We start from the raw sequence: 23027 nt of genomic DNA, 5'->3' as shown, positions 1-23027 counted from the left end.
TTTGTGACAAAATTTGTCCAAACAGTATCTTTAAAGTAGTTTAAAACTTTAATACAAAAGTCAAGTTTAACCCCAGTTTGCTTTCATCCTTCAATAAGTTCACTAAATTCAGAGCTAGTAAGGGGATGAGTTTCCCTATGGAGACATCCTTGTGTGTAACAACTTACAGAAGAAACCCACTAGAAGGTGGTAATGGCAGCATCCCATTGCTGCCAAGGACTGTGGTTTAATGTAAATACTCTCTGTTGTTCTTAAGTAGGCTCTTATTGTTGATCAGACAAGATCATTCTATACATTTGCTCTAGCTCCTAATGTAATAGTGTTTGATGGAGAGGAGGGGCTTACCTAATGCTATGTATATATAATATTATTTGAACAATTGAAGAAAAAAGCTATCATAAAAATGATAGTATCAGTGTAGGTTTTGAAGTACCATTTCTTAAGATTTAGATTTTACCTAATGAGACTGCAATGAAAAGACTGTTTATTTTAGCTATTTCTGTGATCAGTTGTTCCCTTACTATCCTAAGAATCGGGGCCAGGCAGGTAACATACATCACTGAGGTAGACCAGATGTAATACAAATAGGAAAAGCAAGCACTCTGAAAAGCTGGAGAAAGCTTACCCACCCAATTAGCACTCTGTTCTAGCTAATTGATGCCAAATTGAATATCAGCCCAGGGTTGGCAAACTTACTCTTCTTTTTTCCCTAAGAGAAAAGCTATGAATCTGGATGTTTCCTCAAAATCTTTAACTTTTACAGTGTTGGCAGCTAAATGAAAAAATATAAACATTATTTGGGCCAAACAAAACATAACCTGTTGAACTAATATGTGCCACCAGTTGGCAACTTCTGCAAAGGAACTGCTTTCTTCCTTCCCATTCTTATTGTCACCTGGATAGTTTAGGACTACGTTTGCTCCCCTTTGAAATCTCCTGAGAGTCTCCGAACCTGCTTTCTACCTTCTGGGTCTCCCGTCCAATATAACTTTATTGCCTGTGTCAGTTCTCTTATATATCGTCTTGATCGTGACACTGCTCTTCCTCCAAAAACTTCAGTAGATTCCCATCTCCTACTAGATAGTTCCTTTAGTCTGACGTTCAAAGTCTTTAACAATCAGGTAATTATATACAGCATAGCTTCTCTGCCTTCTAAGGCCCTTTAGGAATCCAGTAATTCAATAAAACTAAGCCTTCTTGCTCGTTGCCTCCAAATTTTTGTTCATGCTTTTCTTTCTATTCATCCTCTACCACTGTATATGCATCACATCTAATTACCCTTCAAAGCGCAGCTCATATCTTGTCCATGAAGTTTTCAGAATCTATATAAGCTTCTGCAGGCAGAGGAGAAGGTGAATGGGCATATACTTGGGTTTGAAATATTAGCTCCATGTTTTCCTCCTTGTGTGAACTAAGTAAGATGCTTAATTTCCTTGAGCTTTAGTTTCCTTCTTTTATGTGAAATGTGCATAATAATACTTACCTTGGAGAGATGTTGTGAACTGCATTGTCTTGGCTATTATTCCCTTATGATCCCATATTGAAGTATGTTTACCTTTTTCTGAACTAGATTTGTGCTGTCCAATGCAGGAAGCACTAGTCGCTTGGCTATTTAAATGTAAATAGATTGAAACCAAATTAAATTAAAAAATTATTTCCAGAGTCACATTAGCCACATTTTGAGTGCTTAGTAGCTACACATGACTGGTGACTACCTTATTGAACAGTGCAGAATTATAGAACATTTCCATCATTCACACAAAGTTATATTGGACAGTATAGCTTCAGATACTTAATAGCACTCATATAGCACTTAGAATATATTGCCTTGGATTGTCATTATTTACTATCTTTTTTTTAAGATTTTATTTATTTGAGAGAGAGAGAGAATGGTAGAGAGAAAGCACGAGAGGGAAGAGGGTCAGAGGGAGAAGCAGACTCCCCGCTGAGCAGGGAGCCCGATGTGGGACCCGATCCCGGGACTCCAGGATCGTGACCTGAGCCGAAGGCAGTCGCTTAACCAACTGAGCCACCCAGGCGCCCCATTATTTACTATCTTGCCTCACATACTAAATTGTAAAATTATATAATGAGGAATTATGTGATCAAATGTTACATATATTTATCTCCCACAGTGCCTTGCACCAAGTAAGTACTTAACAAATATGTAGTGAATGAATAAATGAACAAATCTCTGGTTGGTTTCTGTGTTCATACCATGGAATAGAAAGAAGCTATTAGAGCTGGAAGGGACCAAATTGTTTGAATAACTGTTTCTAATCTTGCAGGTGCAATAGTGCTTGAAAGTCATGTGTTCTTGGTGCTATACCTAAAAGTTGGGTATACTTAGCCCCTTATAAACTAGGAACATATTTTTCTACAATAAATTATAAATGAAATATGTGTATGCAGTATGTTTCATTTAGAGTGTCTTCTTATAATCAACAGAAACCAAGTCTAGCAATTACATGGAAAAGGTATTTGCTAAGGGATTTTGGATGGGTCACAGAGTCTTTAGGACGACTGGAGATTCTGTGCTAAAGGTTAGGAATATTGTCCCAAACCATACTGCAGAACTAATCCTACCGAACTACCACACTACTACTTAGCACAGAAAACACAGTTTGCGCTGTTGTCAGCCTTTGAAGTGGAATCATTACCTACTGCTAGAGGACCATTCTTGGAAATTATACATTGTGGCTACCACCCTCATTAGAATGGGGGCCCACGATGTCCCAGCTTCTTTGCTTCATTAGCTTCAGATCAAAGTTTGGGGCAGTGGTGTCTGATCAGCAGAACCTCAGCCATTTGTTCATGCCGTGTTTGCCAGACAGGCTGGTAATACCCAACAATTTTAGTGTCTACAATTGAAGGATAGATTATTTCTCATACATGGGAAAAGGGTTCAAATACTAGTGAGCCAAAAACATTAAGAAATATCCACTTAATAGTATAAAATAATTAGCAGTGGAAAAAGCCCATTAAACTCAGCCTAATTAACTCTTTTTAGTATTTTTAAATACTAGCTTGCTATTGGGTTATTTTCCTCTTTGCTTGATAAGCATAATAAGCAAATAGGAAAGGGGGGAAAATCTATGGAAGAAGGCTAGGATAAAGACTATATAGCTCTCTTAATTTTAACTTTTTCTGCAGATTTGGCTACCCAAATATCCATGCGCACTCTTATTTTGCATATAGAACATAGTCAGTCCCTCCCTAGAAAGACAGCCTTAAAATGTCATTCATTTACTGCATGCAAATTGAAATCTAGGATGTTTGAGTGTTGTGTAGTTCTCTTCCTCATATCCAGATGGGGTTTTTCATTTTATATATATATATATATATATATATATAGGCAAACCTACAGATAAGTTATCTGCTTACAATACATTCATTTTAAATGGTAGAGTAGCAACAGGATAATGAAAATAAAAATTCTCATTTAGAAAGGAGAAAGTAGGGGGACGCCTGGGTGGCTCAGTCAGATAAGCGTCTGCCTTTGGCCCAGGTCATGATCGCAGGGTCCTAGGATCTCAGCTCAGCAGGGATTCTGCTTCTCCCTCTCCCTCTGCCCTTCCCCCAGCTCATGCTCTCTCTCTCTCTCTCTCAAATAAATAAAATCTTAAAAAAAAAAAAGAATTGTGTTTAAAAAAAAGGAAAGGAGAATAAGAAACACAAAACAATGAATTATCCGCAAGAATTATCAAATCCCACCTGGAAGGAATTGCAAAGATTGACAGAATACATTCCTTGGTTTACTCACCTGGCAACCTCGATTCTGTTTTTTTGGAAAGTATGTCTTTGCCTTTATTCTTCATTGGCCACAAAGATTTGCTTTGAAGAGGAGGCTATAGTATTAATAGCCTGTTTCTGCTACTGCATATTAGGAAACTCAGTAGTTACCTTAAGAGTTGAACAGACTTTTCTAAGTGGGTTAGTCCTTCAAAATTTCAATAGTCATACAGTCTATTTAATTCCAGTCAGTTTTAAGTATGAGTAACTCCAACCAAACATCTCATTTGACAAAGATTTTAAGCCTCAAGATTCTGTTCTTTTAGTGTGTAGCTTCTGTGCCCTGCCCACTTCTTGTGCTTTCAACTTAATGGCATCCACCTTGATATCATCTGAAAACAATGGAAGGAAACCCCTTAATCCATTTTGGTCTGCAGTCTCTTTTCTCTCCTTTTGAATGTCAAGGTCCCACTTAATTATTCCTGCAAGTTTCTTCCTGCAAGTTTCGGATAATTTCATACTTTCCAGTCATTTTTCAAATAAGAATTTGTATGGCATTTTACAGTTTTCAAAACTGTTTTGCATAGATTATAGTGTCAGATCTTTATTCATCACTACTTAGGCCTAATTCTGGGCTCTCTGTTCTATTTTTGTTGATCTATTTATCTATTCTTTCACCAATACAATATTGTCTTGATTACTGTAGCTTTAAGTAAGTCTTGAAATTTGATAGTGTCAAATTTCAAGTGCCCATAGCTTACAGCTTTCCAACTTTATTCTTTGCCTTCAGTTTTGTGTTGACTATTCTGGGTCTTTTGCCTCTCCATAATAAACTTTAGAATCAGTTTGTCAATATCTACAAAATAATTGCTGGGATTTTGATTGGGATTGCATTGAATCTATAGGTCAAGTTGAGAACTAACATCTCAATAATACTAAGCTTTCATATTCATGAACGTGGACTATCTCTCCATTTATTTAATTCTTTGATTTCATTTATCAGAGTTTTATAGTTTTCCTCATACCTAACATTATTTCATTTTTTGTATGCTAATATAAGTGATACTGTTGTGTGTTTTTTTTTTTTCATTTCAGATTCCATTTGTTCATTGCTGGTATATAGGAAAAAGTTTGACTTTTGTATATAAACCTGTATCCTACAGCCTTGCTATTATCATTTATTATTTCTAGAAGTTTTTAGATATTTTTTTGGACTTTCTACATAAACAGTCATATCATCTATGAACAAAAAAGTTTTATTTCTTCCTTCTCAATCTGTATAATTTTTATTATCTTTTTTTGCCTTAGTGCATTAGTTAGAATTTCCAGTAAGCTGTTGAAAGGAGTTATGAGAAGGAACATACTTGTTTTGTATTGAATCTTGGTGGGAAAGCTTTGAGTTTCTCACTATTAAATTTAATGTTGGCTTAAAGTTTTTTATAGATTTTTTTTTATTTTATTATGTTATGTTAATCACCATACATTACATCATTAGTTTTTGATGTAGTGTTCCATGATTCATTGTTTGCGTATAACACCCAGTGCTCCATTCAGTAGGTGCCCTCTTTAATACCCATCACCAGGTTAACCCATAGATCTTTTTTATCAAGTTGGGAAAGCTCTTTATTCTTTTTTTTTTTTTAAGATTCTATTTATTTATTTGACAGAGAGAGACACAGTGAGAGAGGGAACACAAGCAGGGGGAGTGGGAGAGGGAGAAGCAGACTTCCTGCTGAGCAAGGAGCCCAATGCAGGGCTCGATCCCAGGACTCTGGGATCATGACCAGAGCTGAAGGCAGACGCTTAACGACTGAGCTATCCAGGCACCCCTAGCTCTTCTCTATTCTTAGTTTACTGAGTTTTTATCATGAATAGGTGTTGGATTTTGTCAAATGCTTTTTTCTGAATCTATTGATAGGATCATGTGATTTTTCTTTTCTAGTTTGTTGATTAATCACATTAATTAATTTGTGAATATTGAACCAGCGTTGCATGACTGGGATAAATCCCACTTCATCATGGTGTATAATTCTTTTTATCCATTGTTGGATTTGATTTGCTAGTATTTTGTTGAGGATTTTGCATCTGTTTTCATGGGAGATACTGGTTTATAGTTTTCTGTTCTTGTAATAGTCCCTTTGTTTTACATATAAGGGTCAAAAAGAGTCAAGGTCTTTTTCAACCTCACATGCTGGCAAATCCATAATTTTTCACTATGTATTTAATACTGTTTGACTGCCATGGCATCATTTGATGAAATCTCCATTTTTTGCGTGGATAAATCCAAAGTAACATGCTGAGAGATAGAAATACATATGTATATAATAAGGAATAGCTATTTCTGGCACATTTGTTTGAATTTTATCATAAATATATTTTTTCATCTTTATGGTAATTTTTTAAAATTTTAAATTTTAATTCCACCATAGTTAGCATACAGTGTTATATTAGTTTCAGTTGTACAATATAATGGTTCAACAATTCTATACATTACTCAGTGCTCATCAAAAGTGTACTCTTTAATCCCCATCACCTATTTCATCCATTCCCCCCACCCTCCTCCCCTCTGGTAACCATCAGCTTGTTCTCTATAGTTAAGAGGCTCTTTCTCTTTTGCCATCACATTCTTGAAGTCAGAATTTAGTAATAAAATTAACATTTTTCCATTCATGATAAAAGAAAGCATGAATGATCTAAATCTTAACAATGTTCATAAAACAATTTAAGTTTATTTGGACATGCAGTGAGAACATGAGATGAGGTTTCAAGTCACTGATTACTCTGGAATCAGAAATTAGTGTCCAAAATACTAAAGATGGAAGCAAGCTTATTTGAGAAATAAGCATTGGCTTTGACATTGCTAGGGTTTCGGTTCAAGTTTCACCTATAGCACTTGCTAGCTGTGTAACTCAAGCAATTTCCTCAAATAGAAAGTGGTAGTAGTAATAACCACCATACAACACTGTTAAGAGGACTAGAGGCAGGTAGATTTTATATCCAAAGCATCTCCACATAGTAGTAAGTCAAAGACACAAGAGCTCTTTCTTTCCTTCCTTTGTTTTAAACTTAGTAATTGAATTTTTCCCAACTTTTATTGTGAAATATTTTAAACATACCAAAAAAAGTAGGACAGTGAACATCCACTATATAGATTGACCAATTTTTAGTTGACTTTATCTTTCCTGTCTCTCCCCTGCTTCTCTCTTTTTTTCTCTCTCTCTCACACACAAACACAGTATGTATTTTTGCGGAACATTTGAGAGTGAGATAAGTTGCAGCATGCATCTCCTAATTAAAAAAACTACATAAACAATAAAATTAACAAAAAGTGTCTATCATCTAATATTTCCTCCATATTCAATTTTTCAACTATCCCAAAATTCTTTCTTATAGCTAAAATTTTGTTGTATTTTTTTCCTCAATCCAGGATCTAGTCAAGGCTCATTCATTGTATTTGGTTGTTATGTGTAATCTAAAATAGTACTTTCACTTTTTTTTTTCATGATATTTACTTTTAAAGAATCCAGACAAAGTTGTCTTATAGGATATCTAACAACCTGGATTTGTCTCATCATTTTCTCTATTTCCTGTGTTTCCGGTAAACTGAACATTAGGTCTAGAGATATGGTTAATTTCAGTTTAAACGTCACAGGTGATGTAAACTTCGTACATTCATCAGTAGCCACAATATCACGTTTTCTCATTCTTGGGCATACAAAGTTTGATCACTTGGTTTAGAGATGACTACTAGTTTCCCTCTATGGAGGAGATGTATCTTTCCCTTTATAGTTACTAAGTAATCTCTGAGGTAATACTTTGGTACCATGTGAACATCCTGTTTCCCAAAAACCTCTCATCAAATGATCTTTAACATCCAGCGCTGATCCTTGCCTGAATCATTACATTGGGAATAGTGATTTTAATTTAATTTTTATCTGAAACATAATTGAGCTTATTTTAATAAACTTTTAAAATATGTATTTTAACTCTGTCCCTTTACATTATACCATACGGTATAAATTAATTTAGTATTGATAGTTTATTTTCATACATTCAGTATTATTTACTTATGACATGGCATATTTTCTATTTTTCTATTGATGAATATTTTCAACTTATATATTGTTTTTTAATAAAAACAAGTGGTTTCATTAATGGGTATATTTATACTATGATGAAATATACTGCATTTTAACTTCACATACAAAGAGCAGACTAAAAGGAGTTATAAATGTAAAAGAATGTCAGGACTTAAAGGCATTAAAAATCTGTCTCCAGGAGAAGTCTAAGGAGATATCATGATGACAAAATGTAATGTGACATCATGGATCAGAAAAAAAAAAAATCAGATTAAAAACCAAGGAAATTAAATAAAGCATAGACTTTAGTTAATAGTCATATATCAATATTAGTTCATTAACTGTGATAAATTTACCATAGCCATATAAGATATTAATAATAGGGAAAATAAAGGGTGAAGTATGCTGGAATTTTCTGTACTATCGTAACAATTTTCCTGTAAATCTAAACCTACTCTAAAACTAAAAGTTTATTGAAAGTTACTTTAATATTTTTAAAACATGAATCTGAAGTTTAAGAACAATTAAAATTCTTTAAGCATACTAATTCTTAAAATTTCTTTAAGCATACTAATTCTTAAAATTTCTTTAAGCATACTAATATGACAAAACCAGGGAAAGCAGTTATACAATAAAATATCAAATGCAGAGTTTTTTTTCAGAGAACTGTATTCAAAGTGGTCAATATATAAGTGATGTTGTAAAAAGGAAAAAGTTACACGAATAGTGTCTTCCAGCAATTCTATGTGGATCAGCCAGAATAGGTTAGGTTATGCTGTAGTAATAAAGGATTCAAAATTATTTGTGGCTTAACTCAAAGAATTCTTGTTTCACTCCTTCCGCAAGTCCATTGAGAGTCATCCTTGTGGCTGTCCTCAGGGACCCAGGCTGGTGGAGGTGCCTGTTGCTAACTGCTTCCACATTAAACGGGGGGGGGGCATGGTGACTCGCACTTCAACTGTTGAAGCTTCTTCCCGGAAGTTACAGGGGCCAGTTTTGCCCACATTTCGTTGGCAGAGCAAGTCACATCACCACACCTAACTTCAGAGGTGGGGGGACAGGTGAATACATTCATACAGACCCAATGTCTATCATGATTGTGACTTCTCTTTATAGTTCACTGTATTGTAGCTTTTAACTACGTACCTTTCATAATAGTTTTGACAAAGCTGTTGGGACAAATGGATTTGTGTTGGGCTCTGAAACAATTTTAGAAATCAGCTGCTAATTTCTATTAATTTTTATTTTATTGTAATTGTTAATGCAGATCCTGGTTTAACTCAGAAGAAATTATCAGGTACTTGCCCCTATTTTGTTTAGACTTTTAGGGGTTTGAATTATATTTATTATAATAAGTATATAGTAAGTATATTTATTATAGTAAGAAGCCCTGACAAACATAAGTACACAAGCTTTTATATGCAATTATAGCAATCTACTCGTGAGTATCCCGCTATTGAGGAATATAAATCACCCTCCTTCATGTCTTGAGACATAATCCACAGATGGGAAGTTATGTCCACAGTGGCCACCACTGAGGTGAGATAAAGAGCTGAAAGCATTTCTTACACTTGAAAGTTTGAGGAATTAGAGGGGTTAGGTGGAATAAAGTTCAATTTGAAAGTCTTCTACTAAAGGGGAGCTAGCCACTCTGGACCTCAACTTTCTCATTGCTACAGTAAGGGAGTACATAAACCATAAAAGCACGTTGGATCCCTGAGGTAGCTTCTGAAATTCTATGAATCAGTAATTTTAGAAATTCTCATTTTAATGCATTTTTAAATTCTTTCAATGTAATGCAAATGGCTTCTCTAAATTATACTCACTCTGGAAAATGGTAATCTTTAATAAAATGCAAAATCAGTGCCTTATTAACTCAAAGCACATAAACTGTGGCCAAAACTACACATTAAAGACAGTTTTCAGAATCTACCAACCTGTCTTCAACCTGTTTCCATAAATAATTTCCCACATTAATGTCAAGAAAATCCTGACTCGTCAGTAAGTCTGCCTTCAAAAAGGGGATGAGACTGTCCAAGTGAGAGCAAGCAGGAATGGGTTCTGTGGATACAAGATTTGGAAAGAAGTCACCATATAACATTAGGTTTGGCATTTCATTTTGAGCTTCATCTTGGGACTTAACAAAAGTTTCCAGATCGGTAGCAGAGAGGACCTTTTGATTGTTGTTGTCAAGTCACTCAAAGGGTTTTCAGATTATTAGAGGAAACTGACCGGTTGTTTATGGTTGTTTATTTAATCAAGTGGCTTTCATTGAATACAGAGGGTGCCAAGTCAATGTGTCATCACACTAAGCAGAGCAGAATAACAAGGACACCTCCTGTGTTCTGCTTTCTGCCTGTGATGTTTGGCAATTCAAGAACTTGATTTTTACCTGCAGGCGCCTTCTCCAAATACACTACGGTTTAAAATACCTAACACCAGAGTGGTTTTAAGGGGTCTACAACAACATAATCTGGGCCTTAGTTCTATAGCTTGCTACCTCAGTATTTTTAAATAGCTGTATATACTCACACAGGCACATATGTTTTACATGTTTACATATATGTATGTAGTATATATATTTATACCTTTTTAATAATATAAATTTTTAAATCATGGCTATTAAGTCCTTAAGAATAATTAAATAGGTTATTTAATTATAAAAACCCAATAGGTTATTTTTATGGATCTTGCCGTTTAAAAGAACATGTATCTAAAAAATTCCCTATTGCTGCTTAACAAATTTCACAAATTTAGCAGTGCAAAACACCCATTTATTAGTTCGTAGTTCTGTAAGCCACATGTCTGGGATGGTATGGCGTGGCTGGGTTTTCTGTTGAGGTTATCACAGGGCTGAAACTAGTTGCTGGCTGGTCTGAGCTCTTGTCTGGAGGCTCTGGGGGAGAACTGCTTCCAGGGACATTCAAGTTGTTGGCAGATTCCAGTTCCTTGCTGTTGTAGGCCTGAGGCCCCTGTATTCTTGCTGCCTCTCAGCCAAGCAGGCATCTCTCTCAGAAGCTAGAAGCTGTTCACAGGTCCTTTCCATGTGGTCCCCTCCATCTTCAACCAGCAGAAGTACACTGAATCTCTCATGGGTTTCAGATCTCCCTCAGTGACTCTTCCAGAATTAGCCAGAGAAAGCAGTCTGCTTTTAAAAGGCTCATGTGGGTATGTCAGGCCCACTCAGATAATCTCCCTATCTTTAAGTCAACTGATTAGTAGTAACCTTTTGTTTGTTGTTGTTAAAGATTTTATTTATTTAGTTGACAGAGAGAGAGCACAAGTAGGCAGAGTGGCAGGCAGAGGGAGAGGGAGAAGCAGGCTCTCCGCCGAGCAGGGAGCCGGACGTGGGGCTCAATCCCAGGACCCCAGGATCCTGACCTGAGCTGAAGGCGACCGCTTAACCGACTGAGCCACCCAGGCGCCCCAACTGATTAGTAACCTTAATTACATCTACCAAATTCCTTTTGCCTGATAAATACATAATCATGGGGCCATCTTAGAATTCTGCCTGCTACACTTACCTTATGTAGACACCCACATCCACTGTTTTCAGGTTCAGTTTTTAGGTTGGGTGACATGACAAAGCATTTGGAGCATTAAATGTGAATTACCATGGTCAATTATATTTAGATGAAATTACTTTTATTGTGAATGTCATGCAAAGGATTTGTAGTACTGAAAAATACATTTACTTTCTAAATAAGTCTATGTGGTGCATTAGATAAAAGTACATTAAAAGCCATAAAGACCTATTATAAACACGCAGCATGTTACTTACAATTCTCTGATTCCATCAGATGACGATGAGTAGCTTTATCTCCTCCATGTCTGCCATTAATCATGAGCTTGGTCATACACTAATGACACAGACTCATAGACTTTATAGCTAAAAGACAGCAGAGAGCATCTGTCACCACCACCCCCAACCCCCCAATTTCCTGCTTTTTTCATAAATGAGGAGCCAGAGACTCAGGATAGGACTCAGAGAGGGCCACAGAGTCAGCTGATCAGTGGTAGAGATTGGCCTGGAATATGTTTTCTGATTCCCTACCTGGTAATAACAGTAATGACAGTACCATTAATTAAAGATTTTCTATGTACAAGCCACATGTTTATGGCTTAATATATTATTTTTCTTATCCTCACAAAAATCCTGTGAGGTAGGCATTACTGTCTTTGCCATTTCACAGTTTGAGAAAACTGAGTCACAGAGGGGCTAAGTAACTGGTTCAGTGTCACCCAGCTTGCTTATGGTTAAGTGGGGATTCAAAGAGAAACAGTCTGACTCCAGGGCCAGAGCCCTTCCCTGTGCTCTGCTCTTTCCCCCGGCCTGCCGCTGCTCATGGGGCCTTCATGTGCAGTTACAGAGTTCGCCGCACGGGCTACCCACTGGCTGTATTCTGACACCAAGTCAGTGAATAGCGGAGAATTTGGAGTCGGGAAACTGTGTATAAACTTCAGTTGTGTCACTAACTGTGTAAGCTGCCAGGGCCCATGGACTCTGTGTCTGTAAAATGGGGATTGTTGGAGTTCTGAGGAGAATGTGGGTAGAAAGTGGTCTATAAACACAAGTTTGACATGTCCGTTGTATTGTTATTCTTTGGCAAATGGTAGCTGGTTCTCATCACCCTGTAATAATAGGTTTTCACATCACTCTTGCTGCGGTAGAGTCAGACGTGAAATGAGAAGGTTCTATGTCCTGACAACTTTAGGAATCTCATTTGCTTTGAAAGTCCTACATCTCCTGTATATATCCTCATTACACATTTTCCAGCTCCCTGTAGCGGCACAGCTCACTTGGAGGTGATTTTCCACCCGGGCATTCTTCATGGGAAGAGAACACTACAGCCGCATGGACAGGCCAGGACCTAGCCCTTGGCCGGGCTCCTGCACGACAGCCCGGCACCTTCCATGATTCTGGTGCACACCTGAACAGAACTGTATGACTTTTGGATGTGGCCATTTGGAGATCACCATCAAATAATCATGAATATTCAATTTCTGTGTACCAGTGGTCTCTTCTTCATCCCCATTCTTTTTCTAAAAACATTTTTTCTTTTTTGGGTGTATGTGTATTTTCTGCTCTACTATTTGAAAGTAAGTTGCAGACAACATAACACTTCAGGTCTAAGTACTTCAGCATGTATCTCTAATGATAAGGAAATTTTTTATAGTACATGTCACTATCTACCTAAGAAAATTAACAATTTCTTATCCTAATATCCAGTCCATGTTCAAATTTTCCTTATTTGTCCTAAAATTGCTTTTAGAGTGTTTTGCTTTTAGGGTTTCTTGTTTTGTTTTGTTTTTTTCCAAAAAGAAAGCCAACTCATAGCATTTAATGGTTACATCTCTGCGATATTTTAAAATCTGGACCAATTCCCCTACCTTGTTAGTTTATTTGTTTGTTTTCATGATATTAACTTTTTAAAGAGACTAAGCCAATTCTCTTGAACAAAACCCCATGTTCTGGGTTTGTCTGATTTTTTTTTTTAATTGTGTCATTTATCTTTTACTCTGTCCTCTGTGTTGTAGAAAACTAGAAGTTGGTTCCAAAGACCTAATTAGAAACAGTTTGTATATTTCTGTCTGGACTAACTTGATAGGTGGCACTGTTTATTTTCTATCAGGTGGTACCTACGGTTGTCCCACTGTTAGTGCTTCTAAGTTTGATCACTTGATTAAGATGGTGATTAGCTGCCTAGAAGGATCTCCAAGATACAGTGCTGAATAAAACAAAATTAAAAAAAATAAAACACACACACAAAGATGGTGATAGTTGGTCGGTCTCCCAGAGTTAAAGTCCATGTTTACCTTTAACAAGTAGTACTAAATTGTGGAATTATTTTTTTTTTTGGCTCATGTGAATATCCTTTCATCTAATGCTGTTAGCATCCATTGATGTGCCTTATCTGAATCATTTATTCCATTGAAGTTTGCAAATTAGTAATTTTAAATTTTTATCATTCCTTTTACACTTATTAAATGTATTAAATATATATTAAATATAACTAATATTTCTCTGTAAAGAAGGGCCTTCCCTCATCAATAAGAGATACTTTAGATTCTCTTATAGTTCATATCAGTACAACATGTTTACTATCAATTTTTTAAAATATCAGCCTTAGATTATGGATCTGAGCTGTAGATCAGTCATAACTTATATTTGATATAAACTTTTTAGAGCATTTTGATGTACATTGAGATTGGAAGTAGAGAATAGATGAAATTTAAAGCAGTGTTTCAAAATGGTAAGCAAATATTATAAGAGGTGTGGCAGGAGGAATTTCAAGAAGTCAAGGTCAACATCAGCAAATGTTTATTGATCTAAAATGAAATTATTAATACCAGGCATTAAAAGAGCTTACCGTATCCCAAAAAGCTGATGGTATGCATGGTCAATGTAGATACATATTTAGGCCTGACAAGAAGTAAATTAAGAGAAATAGTTTGGACTGTCACCTGTTGCTCCAGCTTTTGCGGTCTCTCCGCTCCACATTCCGACACGCAAGGCCCTTTGTGTTCTGGGCCCAGGTTCTTGTCTGACACTCCCCCACCATTACTCTTCATCTGGTTATTTGCATCATCCCTCAACTGCACATGGTTTTTCCTGCCTTCATGCCTTTGTCCAGGCCCTTCCCTTGGCACAAAACACTTCCTTCTTGCCTCTTAGGTCCCATTGTGCCCATTTCTCAAGCCCAGCTAAAATCCCACTCCCCTCCTTCTGTCAAGCTCCTTCCTCCCTGACCTCTCCAAATCACTTGCATTTCTTACACTCTGTCACATCTGTGGTCTCTGACTCAGTTTCCTGTTTGGCCTTCTCATGATCCCAAATTAGAAAGCTCTTTTCACATGACATTGCTGGATTTTTGCATTCCCTTTGAGAGTCTCTCTGAAAGTTACCAACAGATGTGAAACTATATCAGACAGGTTATCTCCCTTGTATGGCTTTCTTTGCCTTCTAATATCGATCACCTTACAAAATCAGGTTTTTGTGTGAGAGTTAAGGCTAGAATTGACGTTTACTCATCACCTGTTCTTTGGAAATAAAGTCAAGGCCTAATCATTTCACTATGATCAAAAGAAAGGAAAAAGAAAAAGACGGGTATAAATTAACGTTGTATTTAAATATTACAATGAAACAAAGCTTATTTTGTTTTCCTTAGGTTGACCTTTTTGTTTCTTTTGTAACCAACTTGAACACTGCTTTAAATGGAAATAAAACAATGGTATTTTGTGCTTCTTGAAGATTTTTTAAAAATATTTTCATCCCACTCAACAAGACATTGTTTGAAATACCTTTTCTCTGTGTCTCCTTGATAAGAGCACTTTGTCTTTATGCAGTTCTTTCCATCTGAGGACCTTCACCACACTGGCTGAGTATTCTTCGTTACCAGATGGTGATGATAAAAGCTATCATGCCTCTTGTTTTCTGTCTATGCAGAAGCAGGAGGTAAAAAGCTACGGAGCACTGTCCAGAGAAGCACCGAAACGGGCCTGGCTGTGGAAATGAGGAACTGGATGACTCGCCAGGCAAGCCGAGAATCTACTGATGGCAGCATGAACAGCTATAGCTCAGAAGGAAAGTGAGTGAGGCCAGCCATGATGTGGTGTCTCCTCTGCGCCTTGCCGCGACCATCTTCTCTCTCTTGTGCTTTCCCGGAAGCTAACTCACGCTCTTGAGAGCGCCATCTTCATTTCCACTGGCTGATTTGCTGTGAAGAGAACTTTTGCTCGCCTGCCACCAAGAAATGTGGCATATCTGGCTTTTTATATCAAGGGAAATAGCTTTGGGGATAAAGTGTTTTGCTTTAACAGCAAGACACTAAAATGTGACCGTCAAAATACATGCACATAAAAGTTTGCCCTGGCTGGAAATAATATATAGAAGCACAGAAAGAATAAGCCCTCACGCCACACCGCGTGAACAATGCTAATTTCCATAATCTTTGCTCTTAAGAGTTACTACCAAAAGTTGTAGAATACTTGACTCATACTTCGTGCCAAGAAGTAACAGGCAGCTCAGATAGATGTAATGCCACAAAGTAAGTTGGTGAGCCTTTCCTTCATGTAGTTAGCATGTAGCTTTTTCTTGAATCAGCTGTAGCTAGGATATTTTTAAAGCATTTGTCAAGATTGTGTAGCCCTGTCACCAACAAACTGACAATAATCAGCAACCACAGAGCCATAGATGGGTGCATAAAGGAGGTTAATAGAGGAAAGTGGGGTTTACTGACCTCACTCTGTCATCAGCATGGAAGCATCAGATGTTTAGACAACATACATATAGCCAGACGTGAGGCAGAGTATTGATTATGTGCCACAGGGAACATTTGTCTAGCATGAGTATATAAATACAGAAGATATGCATGGTTTCCATACATTTATCAATAAGGTCATATGGGATACTAATTAAAATACTTGGATTAACTATGTATTTGGAGATTTAAGTTGGGAGAAGAAACAGATTTGATGTTAATCAAGGAAGTCTTAAAAGAGATGGAAGCAATTGAAAAATGAATGTGCACTGAGCTTTCAACATTGCAGAGTGCTATGTTAGATACTGTTAGGGATACAAAAATGTCCCAACTGTGCCCCTGGCACCCCAGATGTTTATATTTTATGGGAAAAATGGGTTGAATACTTGTAAATTCATTCAACAAATATTTCCACACCTTCCAGTGTTCTAGGCACTGTGCTGAGTTGGGGATATAAGTTGTACAAGGGGACCAAAATCAGTTAGTGGTTAAGACCATGGGCTTTAAAATCACATAGGCTTAAGTTCTCATCTGTTTTTCAGTACTGTAGAAACTTGGGCAAATTATTTAACTTTTCTCGGTGTCATTTTAATTAACTGATTTTCTTACCAAGTATTTATTAAGTGCTTACAGTATTCCAGGCATGGTTCTAGGGGCTGGAGATATATCAGTGAACAAAATAGAAACAAAAAAACAAAAAACCCTACCCTCACCAAACTTACAGTCTAATAGATAAGATGGACAATAAATAAGAAAAGTTGATAATAGGGGTGCCGGGGTGGCTCAGTTGGTTAAGCGACTGCCTTCGGCTCAGGTCATGATCCTGGAGTCCCGGGATCAAGTCCTGCATCAGGCTCCCTGCTCAGCGAGGAGCCTGCTTCTCCCTCTGGCCCTTCCCCCTCTCATGTGCTCTCTCTCTCTCTCTCTCTCTCATTCTCACTCTCTCAAAATAAATAATAAAAAAAGAAAAGTTGATAATATGTATATATAAGGAAAATTCATAAAATAGTAGATTAGGTTGCATAAGTGCTAAAGAGAAAAAGAAAGGGAGAGAGATGAGAGAGGGTAAATGTGGGTTTCATATAGGGGTAGACAGGGAAAAAGATGTATTTGGGTAAAGATTTTAAGAATGTGGACATTCGAGGGAAGAACATTCCAACCTGAAGCTGTGCTGAGACCTGGAGGCAGCAGTTTGCCTGGCATCAGCCCTGGGGAGGGCAGCACTGTGCATGAAGGGCAGGAGTAGGGATTAAGATGGGGGGTGGGGTGGACAGCTCGTATCATCTTTATAATAGCATTGTGAGGACTTTGCTTTTCCTCTGAGAGGGGCGAGAAACCAATGGAGGGTTTGAGCACAGTCCTGATATTACCTGACTTGAATTTTAACAGGCCATTCTGATTGCTGTGGGGGTGGAAAGTAAATTTGGCCACCGGGGGATCATTCAGAGGGCTGTTCAGTAATACCGCAGATAGAAGATAAAGGCTCGGACCACAGTGGTAGCATTAGCCAGGTCAGATTCTAGATGCATTTGACAGTAGAGCTGATAAGATTTCTTGATACATCTGATGTGAGTAATGAGAGAAAGGGGGTGTATTCGTTTGCTGGGGCTGCCCTAACAAAATACCGAAGATTGGGTAGCTTAAACAACAGAAATTTATTTTCTCATAGTTCTGGAGGCTAGAAGTCCAAAATCAAGGTGGACAGGTTTGGTTTGGTTTCTCCTGAGGCCTCTCTCCTTGGCTTGCAGATGGCCTCCTCCTCAGTGTGTGCTCACATCATGGTACTTCTTCTGTGCATGCATACCCCTAATGTCTCTTGTTCTTCTTATAAGGATACCAGTCACATTAGATTAGGGCCCCACCCTATGACCTCATTTGACCATAATTACCTCTTTGAAGGCCCTATCTCCATGTACAGTCATACTGGGGGTTAAGCCTTCAACATATGCATTGGTGGGGGGACAAGGTTCAGTCTGTAACAAAGAGGAAAGGCCACCCCAAGGCTGGACAATTGAAAGAATGAAGTTGCCATTTAAGATGAGAATCCCCTGAGAGGAACAGACTGTGGCTTTTTATTTGTTTCGAGATTGGGAGTCAGTTTGGGACAAAATGAGTATCAGTTGCCTATTAGACATCCAAGCAGACATGTAGATAAAGCAGATCGAATACAGGTCTGTGGTCCAAGCTGGAGATGGCAAACTAGACCAAATCAACAAAGATGTCATTTAAAACCGTGAAACTGCATGAGATTACCAAGGAGTTTGGGGCATGCAGAAAAAATAAGAAGTCAAAGGATCGAGCTCCCAATATTTCATGGTAGAACCATTGATGGAGACTGAGGTAGAGTGTCCAAAGAGGAGAAAATCAGGGAGCCAAAGGGTCTGGGAAGCAAAGTGGACAAAGTGTTTCAAGGAAGAGGGAGGGCTCCATTGTGTTAGCTGATGCTAATGTGTTAAATCAGACAAGTGCTGAGTGTGAGCAGTTGGGTTTCCCATGTGGCCCTTGGGTAACCTTGGTCAGAGAAATTTAGGTAGAATGGAGAAAAATCAAGCAAGCAAGGGAGCAAGGAAAAACTGAATAGAGTTTCAAGGGAGAACAAGAAAAAAGTAATTGACAGCCTGTAGAGTAAACTCTCTCAAGGAGCGTTGAGTAGAGAAATGGGGTGGGAGCTGGAGAAGGAAGTGGCGTTAGGAAAGGGATTTTTTTTTTTAAGTGGATTTTTTTAAGGTGGAAGAATAATAGTATGTTTGTGTACTGATGGAAATGATCTAGAAGAGTTTCTTCATCTATAAAACAAGGATAATAGAATCTATCTCCTAGTGCCGCTAAGAGGATTAAATCCCATGATGCCTGTTGTGAAGTGCTCAGTAGGTACCGAGTGCTACTGATAGAAATCACAGCCCATGCCCTCCAGACAAAGAGGAGAAAGACACATACACAGCAGCCTGCAATACGGTGTGACAGGTGCTTCTGGTGACATACATGGGCTGCTAGAGAATAAGAAAGGATGAGCCATAGGAGGTGGAATGGGGTGCTGGGATCCAGTTAATATAAGTGGCAAAATCATGGTAGTACCAGATGGGGGCAAGAGAGAAACCCGAGCTGCCTGAAAGTAAATAGGTTGAGGTTTTAATCCCATGTGTTATTTTGCTTTTAGTCTGATTTTCCCTGGTGTCCGCCTGGCCTCTGATAGCCAGTTCAGTGATTTCCTGGATGGCCTTGGCCCTGCCCAGCTCGTGGGGCGCCAGACTCTGGCTACACCTGCAATGGGTAAGAATTTCTGTCATGTGATTTCACTGTTTCCCCTTTAGATTATCGAAAATTACATTCTCTAGTTTCATGGGATCTTTAACAGTATCATCAGCAGGAATAAGTATTTTTATTTTACCAATAAAAAAATTTTAACTGATTTTTCCAGGTTAATTGATATGCTTTTTAAAGTAAGAGATCATTGATAGAATTTTAAATATATTTGAATTTAGGAAAATATATGGGAAATGATGAAATGATATAAAACCAGGGTCTTTGGCACAAGCCTGTTTCTTACTGTGTTTGTACACTAAGGCCTGTCTCTTTCTTCCTCACACATCGTTAGGTGACATTCAGGTAGGAATGATGGACAAAAAGGGACAGTTGGAGGTGGAAATCATTCGGGCTCGTGGCCTTGTTGTAAAACCAGGTTCCAAGACACTGCCAGGTAAGAACAGAAGAGATTCTTCTCTTTTCTGCAATGCCTACTTTTCAATTCAGAGATTTTGTTTTTGATTAAATGCCAAAAACTGTGTTTTTAGATAGTTAAGGATACTAATGTGTGAGTTTGTTATCTGTAGTAGTTTGTGTGGTTATCCTAAGTGAGCATGCAGTGAGGGTGGTGTGGTAGGGATAATTTAAGTTATATAATTTAAGTTAACCTTATTAAGTACGTATGTAGTAGAAACCATTGCAAAATAAACAGGTATGTAAGAATTTCTTTTTCTTATTAGCTGATATTTTGTGTTCTTCTTTACTTTATCTGGAGCTTCAAAATTCTCCTTGGGAATTCTTAAAGCTCTGCATTAGAATAAAAATAGATACAGGTTTCCAAAGCAGCATAAGCCTTGTATACAGGACATTCTAATTAGACTTTTACTTCCTGCAGTGTACAAAGAAAGAGAAGCACCATTAGCAATTTGTATGGCGATGTCACACATTTCATACTGAAATGTCATAATCTAAGGTGCCTGGAGCCATGGAAAATGACACAGGGTCCAGATACCGTGTGCAGAGATGTATAGAACTTGAGATTGGATATGTGGAACAGTTAGTGAGGATTCTGAAATTTGGGTTCTCACCTTGGCACCTCCACTGACTGAAGTGTAATTTTGAATTTCATAACTTCCCTGTCCTTGCAGAAATTCTAAATGATAATGTGTACAACCTTGCAAGGTGATTAAGTCAATTGTGTTTACAAAGGTCTTGGAGCTAGTTACCCCACCGTGCTATAAAGAATACCATAATTTGTACATGCATGAAAATGCTTTTATGGAGAGTCAGATACATTTCAAGCCATGCAATTCATATTTAGTTGCCGCTTCCCAGCTTATGTGAACGTATTACATCAAACCCCACCCTTGTCTTGTACCTATGCCGCCATCAATAAATAAACCCTTTTGAGTAATAAATAAATGATTGTTATTTATAAAAATTTATACTGTATTACTTATATAATCATATTACATATTTATATATTATAGAAATTATATTGTTTATATTCTAATTTATTTATGAAAAGATATTGTTGCAAGCATGCTTACTTAGATTTAAGTACTGACAAATGAAAGACTGAGTAAGACCTCTCTCGAATATTATTAGGGACTGGAAGTATTTCATCTTATTTAATGCGGTGGTTAAATCTCTATAACCAGTTGATGGCAAAGCAGTAATCAACTCAGAGTAGCCTCTGAGTTAATATTGCCTAGACTGCCTCAGTGGCTGATAGGTACCTATTGTTTATCCAGTGATTTTGACATCATGTGGAAAGATGAATGACTGTTGATTGCTAGCTTCTTTGGCCTAAAACCAAGCTGTTGGAGACGTCACCCGTGAGCTGGGTATTCCATAACCATGGCTCGTCACTTAACCTCCCCTCTGCGTGTTCTTCCCCAAGCCCCGTATGTAAAGGTGTACCTGTTGGATAATGGAGTCTGCGTAGCCAAAAAGAAAACAAAGGTGGCAAGAAAAACACTGGAGCCCCTTTACCAACAGCTCCTGTCTTTTGAAGAAAGTCCCCACGGGAAGGTTTTACAGGTATTTACTGAATGGTCTCTCCCTTGCATCAGAAAGTGTTTCCGTGGACTCAGACCTTGGACCCACATGTCTTACCACACTCTCTTCCATTGCTCACAGCTGAAATTCCTGGGAAACGTCAAAGCAGTGGCCAAGGCTACCAAGCCGTGGATGCTGTTGTTTCCTTTCCAGCGAACTAGAGACTTGCCAACCCCCATTACACACAGACCCCAGTCTCCCGGGACTGCTTAGGGTCTTAACACTCCAGGACACTTTTCCTCACGTGCCTTTGGATTCTAGTAGTTAAAGACCACTATCCCAGCAATTAAAACACAACTATTTAACTTGATGTTTGATGATAGCACAATAACCGAATGTATTTTAGTTTGCAAGTTTCCATGTACATAACGATACTGACCTCACTCTCCTTTCCATTGTGCCAACAGATCATTGTCTGGGGAGATTATGGCCGCATGGATCACAAATCCTTTATGGGAGTGGCCCAGATACTTTTAGATGAACTGGAGCTGTCCAATATGGTGATTGGATGGTTCAAACTTTTCCCCCCTTCCTCCCTAGTAGATCCAACCTTGGCCCCTCTGACAAGAAGAGCTTCCCAATCCTCTCTGGAAAGTTCAACCGGACCTTCTTACTCTCGTTCATAGCAGCTGTAAAACTGTTGTCATAGCAACCAGCGTTACAAAAAAAAAAAAAAAAAAAATCCACAGGTCGCAAACCCTGGTAACACTGCATGCTTAATGTTGTGTCTTCTGAGCCTGTTTCTAGGGATACAAAGCGATCCTGTGTTCTCAGAGGAAGTTGCACACATTGTGCCCTAATGATGGCCCTCAGGTGAAAGAGCAGAGTTATGAAGAACTATCAGGTTTGGAGTTCAATAGCACTCGAGTTTTGGTCCAATCTGAAGCCATGGATTAATCTCAAAGAATCAGTCAGTTTCATGCAACAAAAGCCCTTTTCAAAGGCACCTTTCTATTTTTATCGTTCCTTTTTCTTCATTTCTCTGACCCCAAAGCCCTGTTATGCCACAGAAATGGAGCTATACAGTCATTAAGCCATGTTACGAGTCAAGGTGTGAAGTCCTAGGAAGCATCAGGTGAAAAGCAGGAGACCAAAGAAGTGGTCCGGGACAGACGTCAGCCCTCCTCTGCACGGTGACCAGGAGCAGCCCGTCCGGTGTGAGCAGGCGCAGACAGAGCTCCAGCAGGCACGCCATTCACTAATGCCACGATGTGTTGGACTCTGAAAAACAAAATTCTGTGGCTACACTGTACTGAATGAAATTAAAGAAACTTTTTTTTGCATGGACACAGATTAGCTGAATACTTAAATTATTTTCTTGGGGCTGCAACTTGCAAAAAAAAAAGAATAAAAATCAGCCATTTTCAACAATTTATATTATTTTTAAAGATAAATTTCACTATTGCATGGTTTTAAAAGGGGGAGAGAATGCAACAGGGTGGTACAAAGACACACCATGTTTATTCTTTAATCATAGTCTGTGTTTTGGCAGACATTACAAATGAGAATACTTTCTAGAAGATACTTAAAATTCTCTTTATGTGACAAATAAGCATACTATATTCAATTTGTTTCCATGTTAAATATACAAATCTTATGAAGTTCAATATGTGCAAATTGTTCACATCTTTCTTCCTCTTCTCTGTCTCAC

The 23027-nt window shown here is 37.9% G+C and overlaps 1 protein-coding gene across 45 annotated transcripts in view; it reads left to right on the top strand.

Moving 5' to 3' along the window:
- RIMS2 (regulating synaptic membrane exocytosis 2) overlaps positions 1-22002 on the top strand; it is a 585834-nt gene extending 563832 nt beyond the window's left edge. For 43 of the 45 annotated variants that reach the window (XM_028109995.2, XM_028109857.2, XM_028109910.2 and 40 more), the window contains 5 exons: positions 15259-15400; positions 19230-19342; positions 19668-19769; positions 21219-21358; positions 21784-22002. In XM_028109995.2, the coding sequence (XP_027965796.1) occupies positions 15259-15400; positions 19230-19342; positions 19668-19769; positions 21219-21358; positions 21784-22002 (716 nt within the window). The remainder of the gene's footprint in view (positions 1-15258; positions 15401-19229; positions 19343-19667; positions 19770-21218; positions 21359-21783) is intronic. The other 2 variants (XM_088023104.1, XM_028110116.1) reach the window with 2 other exon arrangements.
- Positions 22003-23027: the final 1025 nt, after the last annotated feature.

Source organism: Eumetopias jubatus, unplaced genomic scaffold (genome assembly GCF_037043125.1).
Source record: "Eumetopias jubatus isolate StellerSeaLion01/CBP00866 unplaced genomic scaffold, mEumJub1_p1.0 scaffold_4, whole genome shotgun sequence".
NCBI classification, from domain to species: domain Eukaryota; kingdom Metazoa; phylum Chordata; class Mammalia; order Carnivora; family Otariidae; genus Eumetopias; species Eumetopias jubatus.
This window is presented reverse-complemented; position numbering and strand designations above follow the sequence as displayed.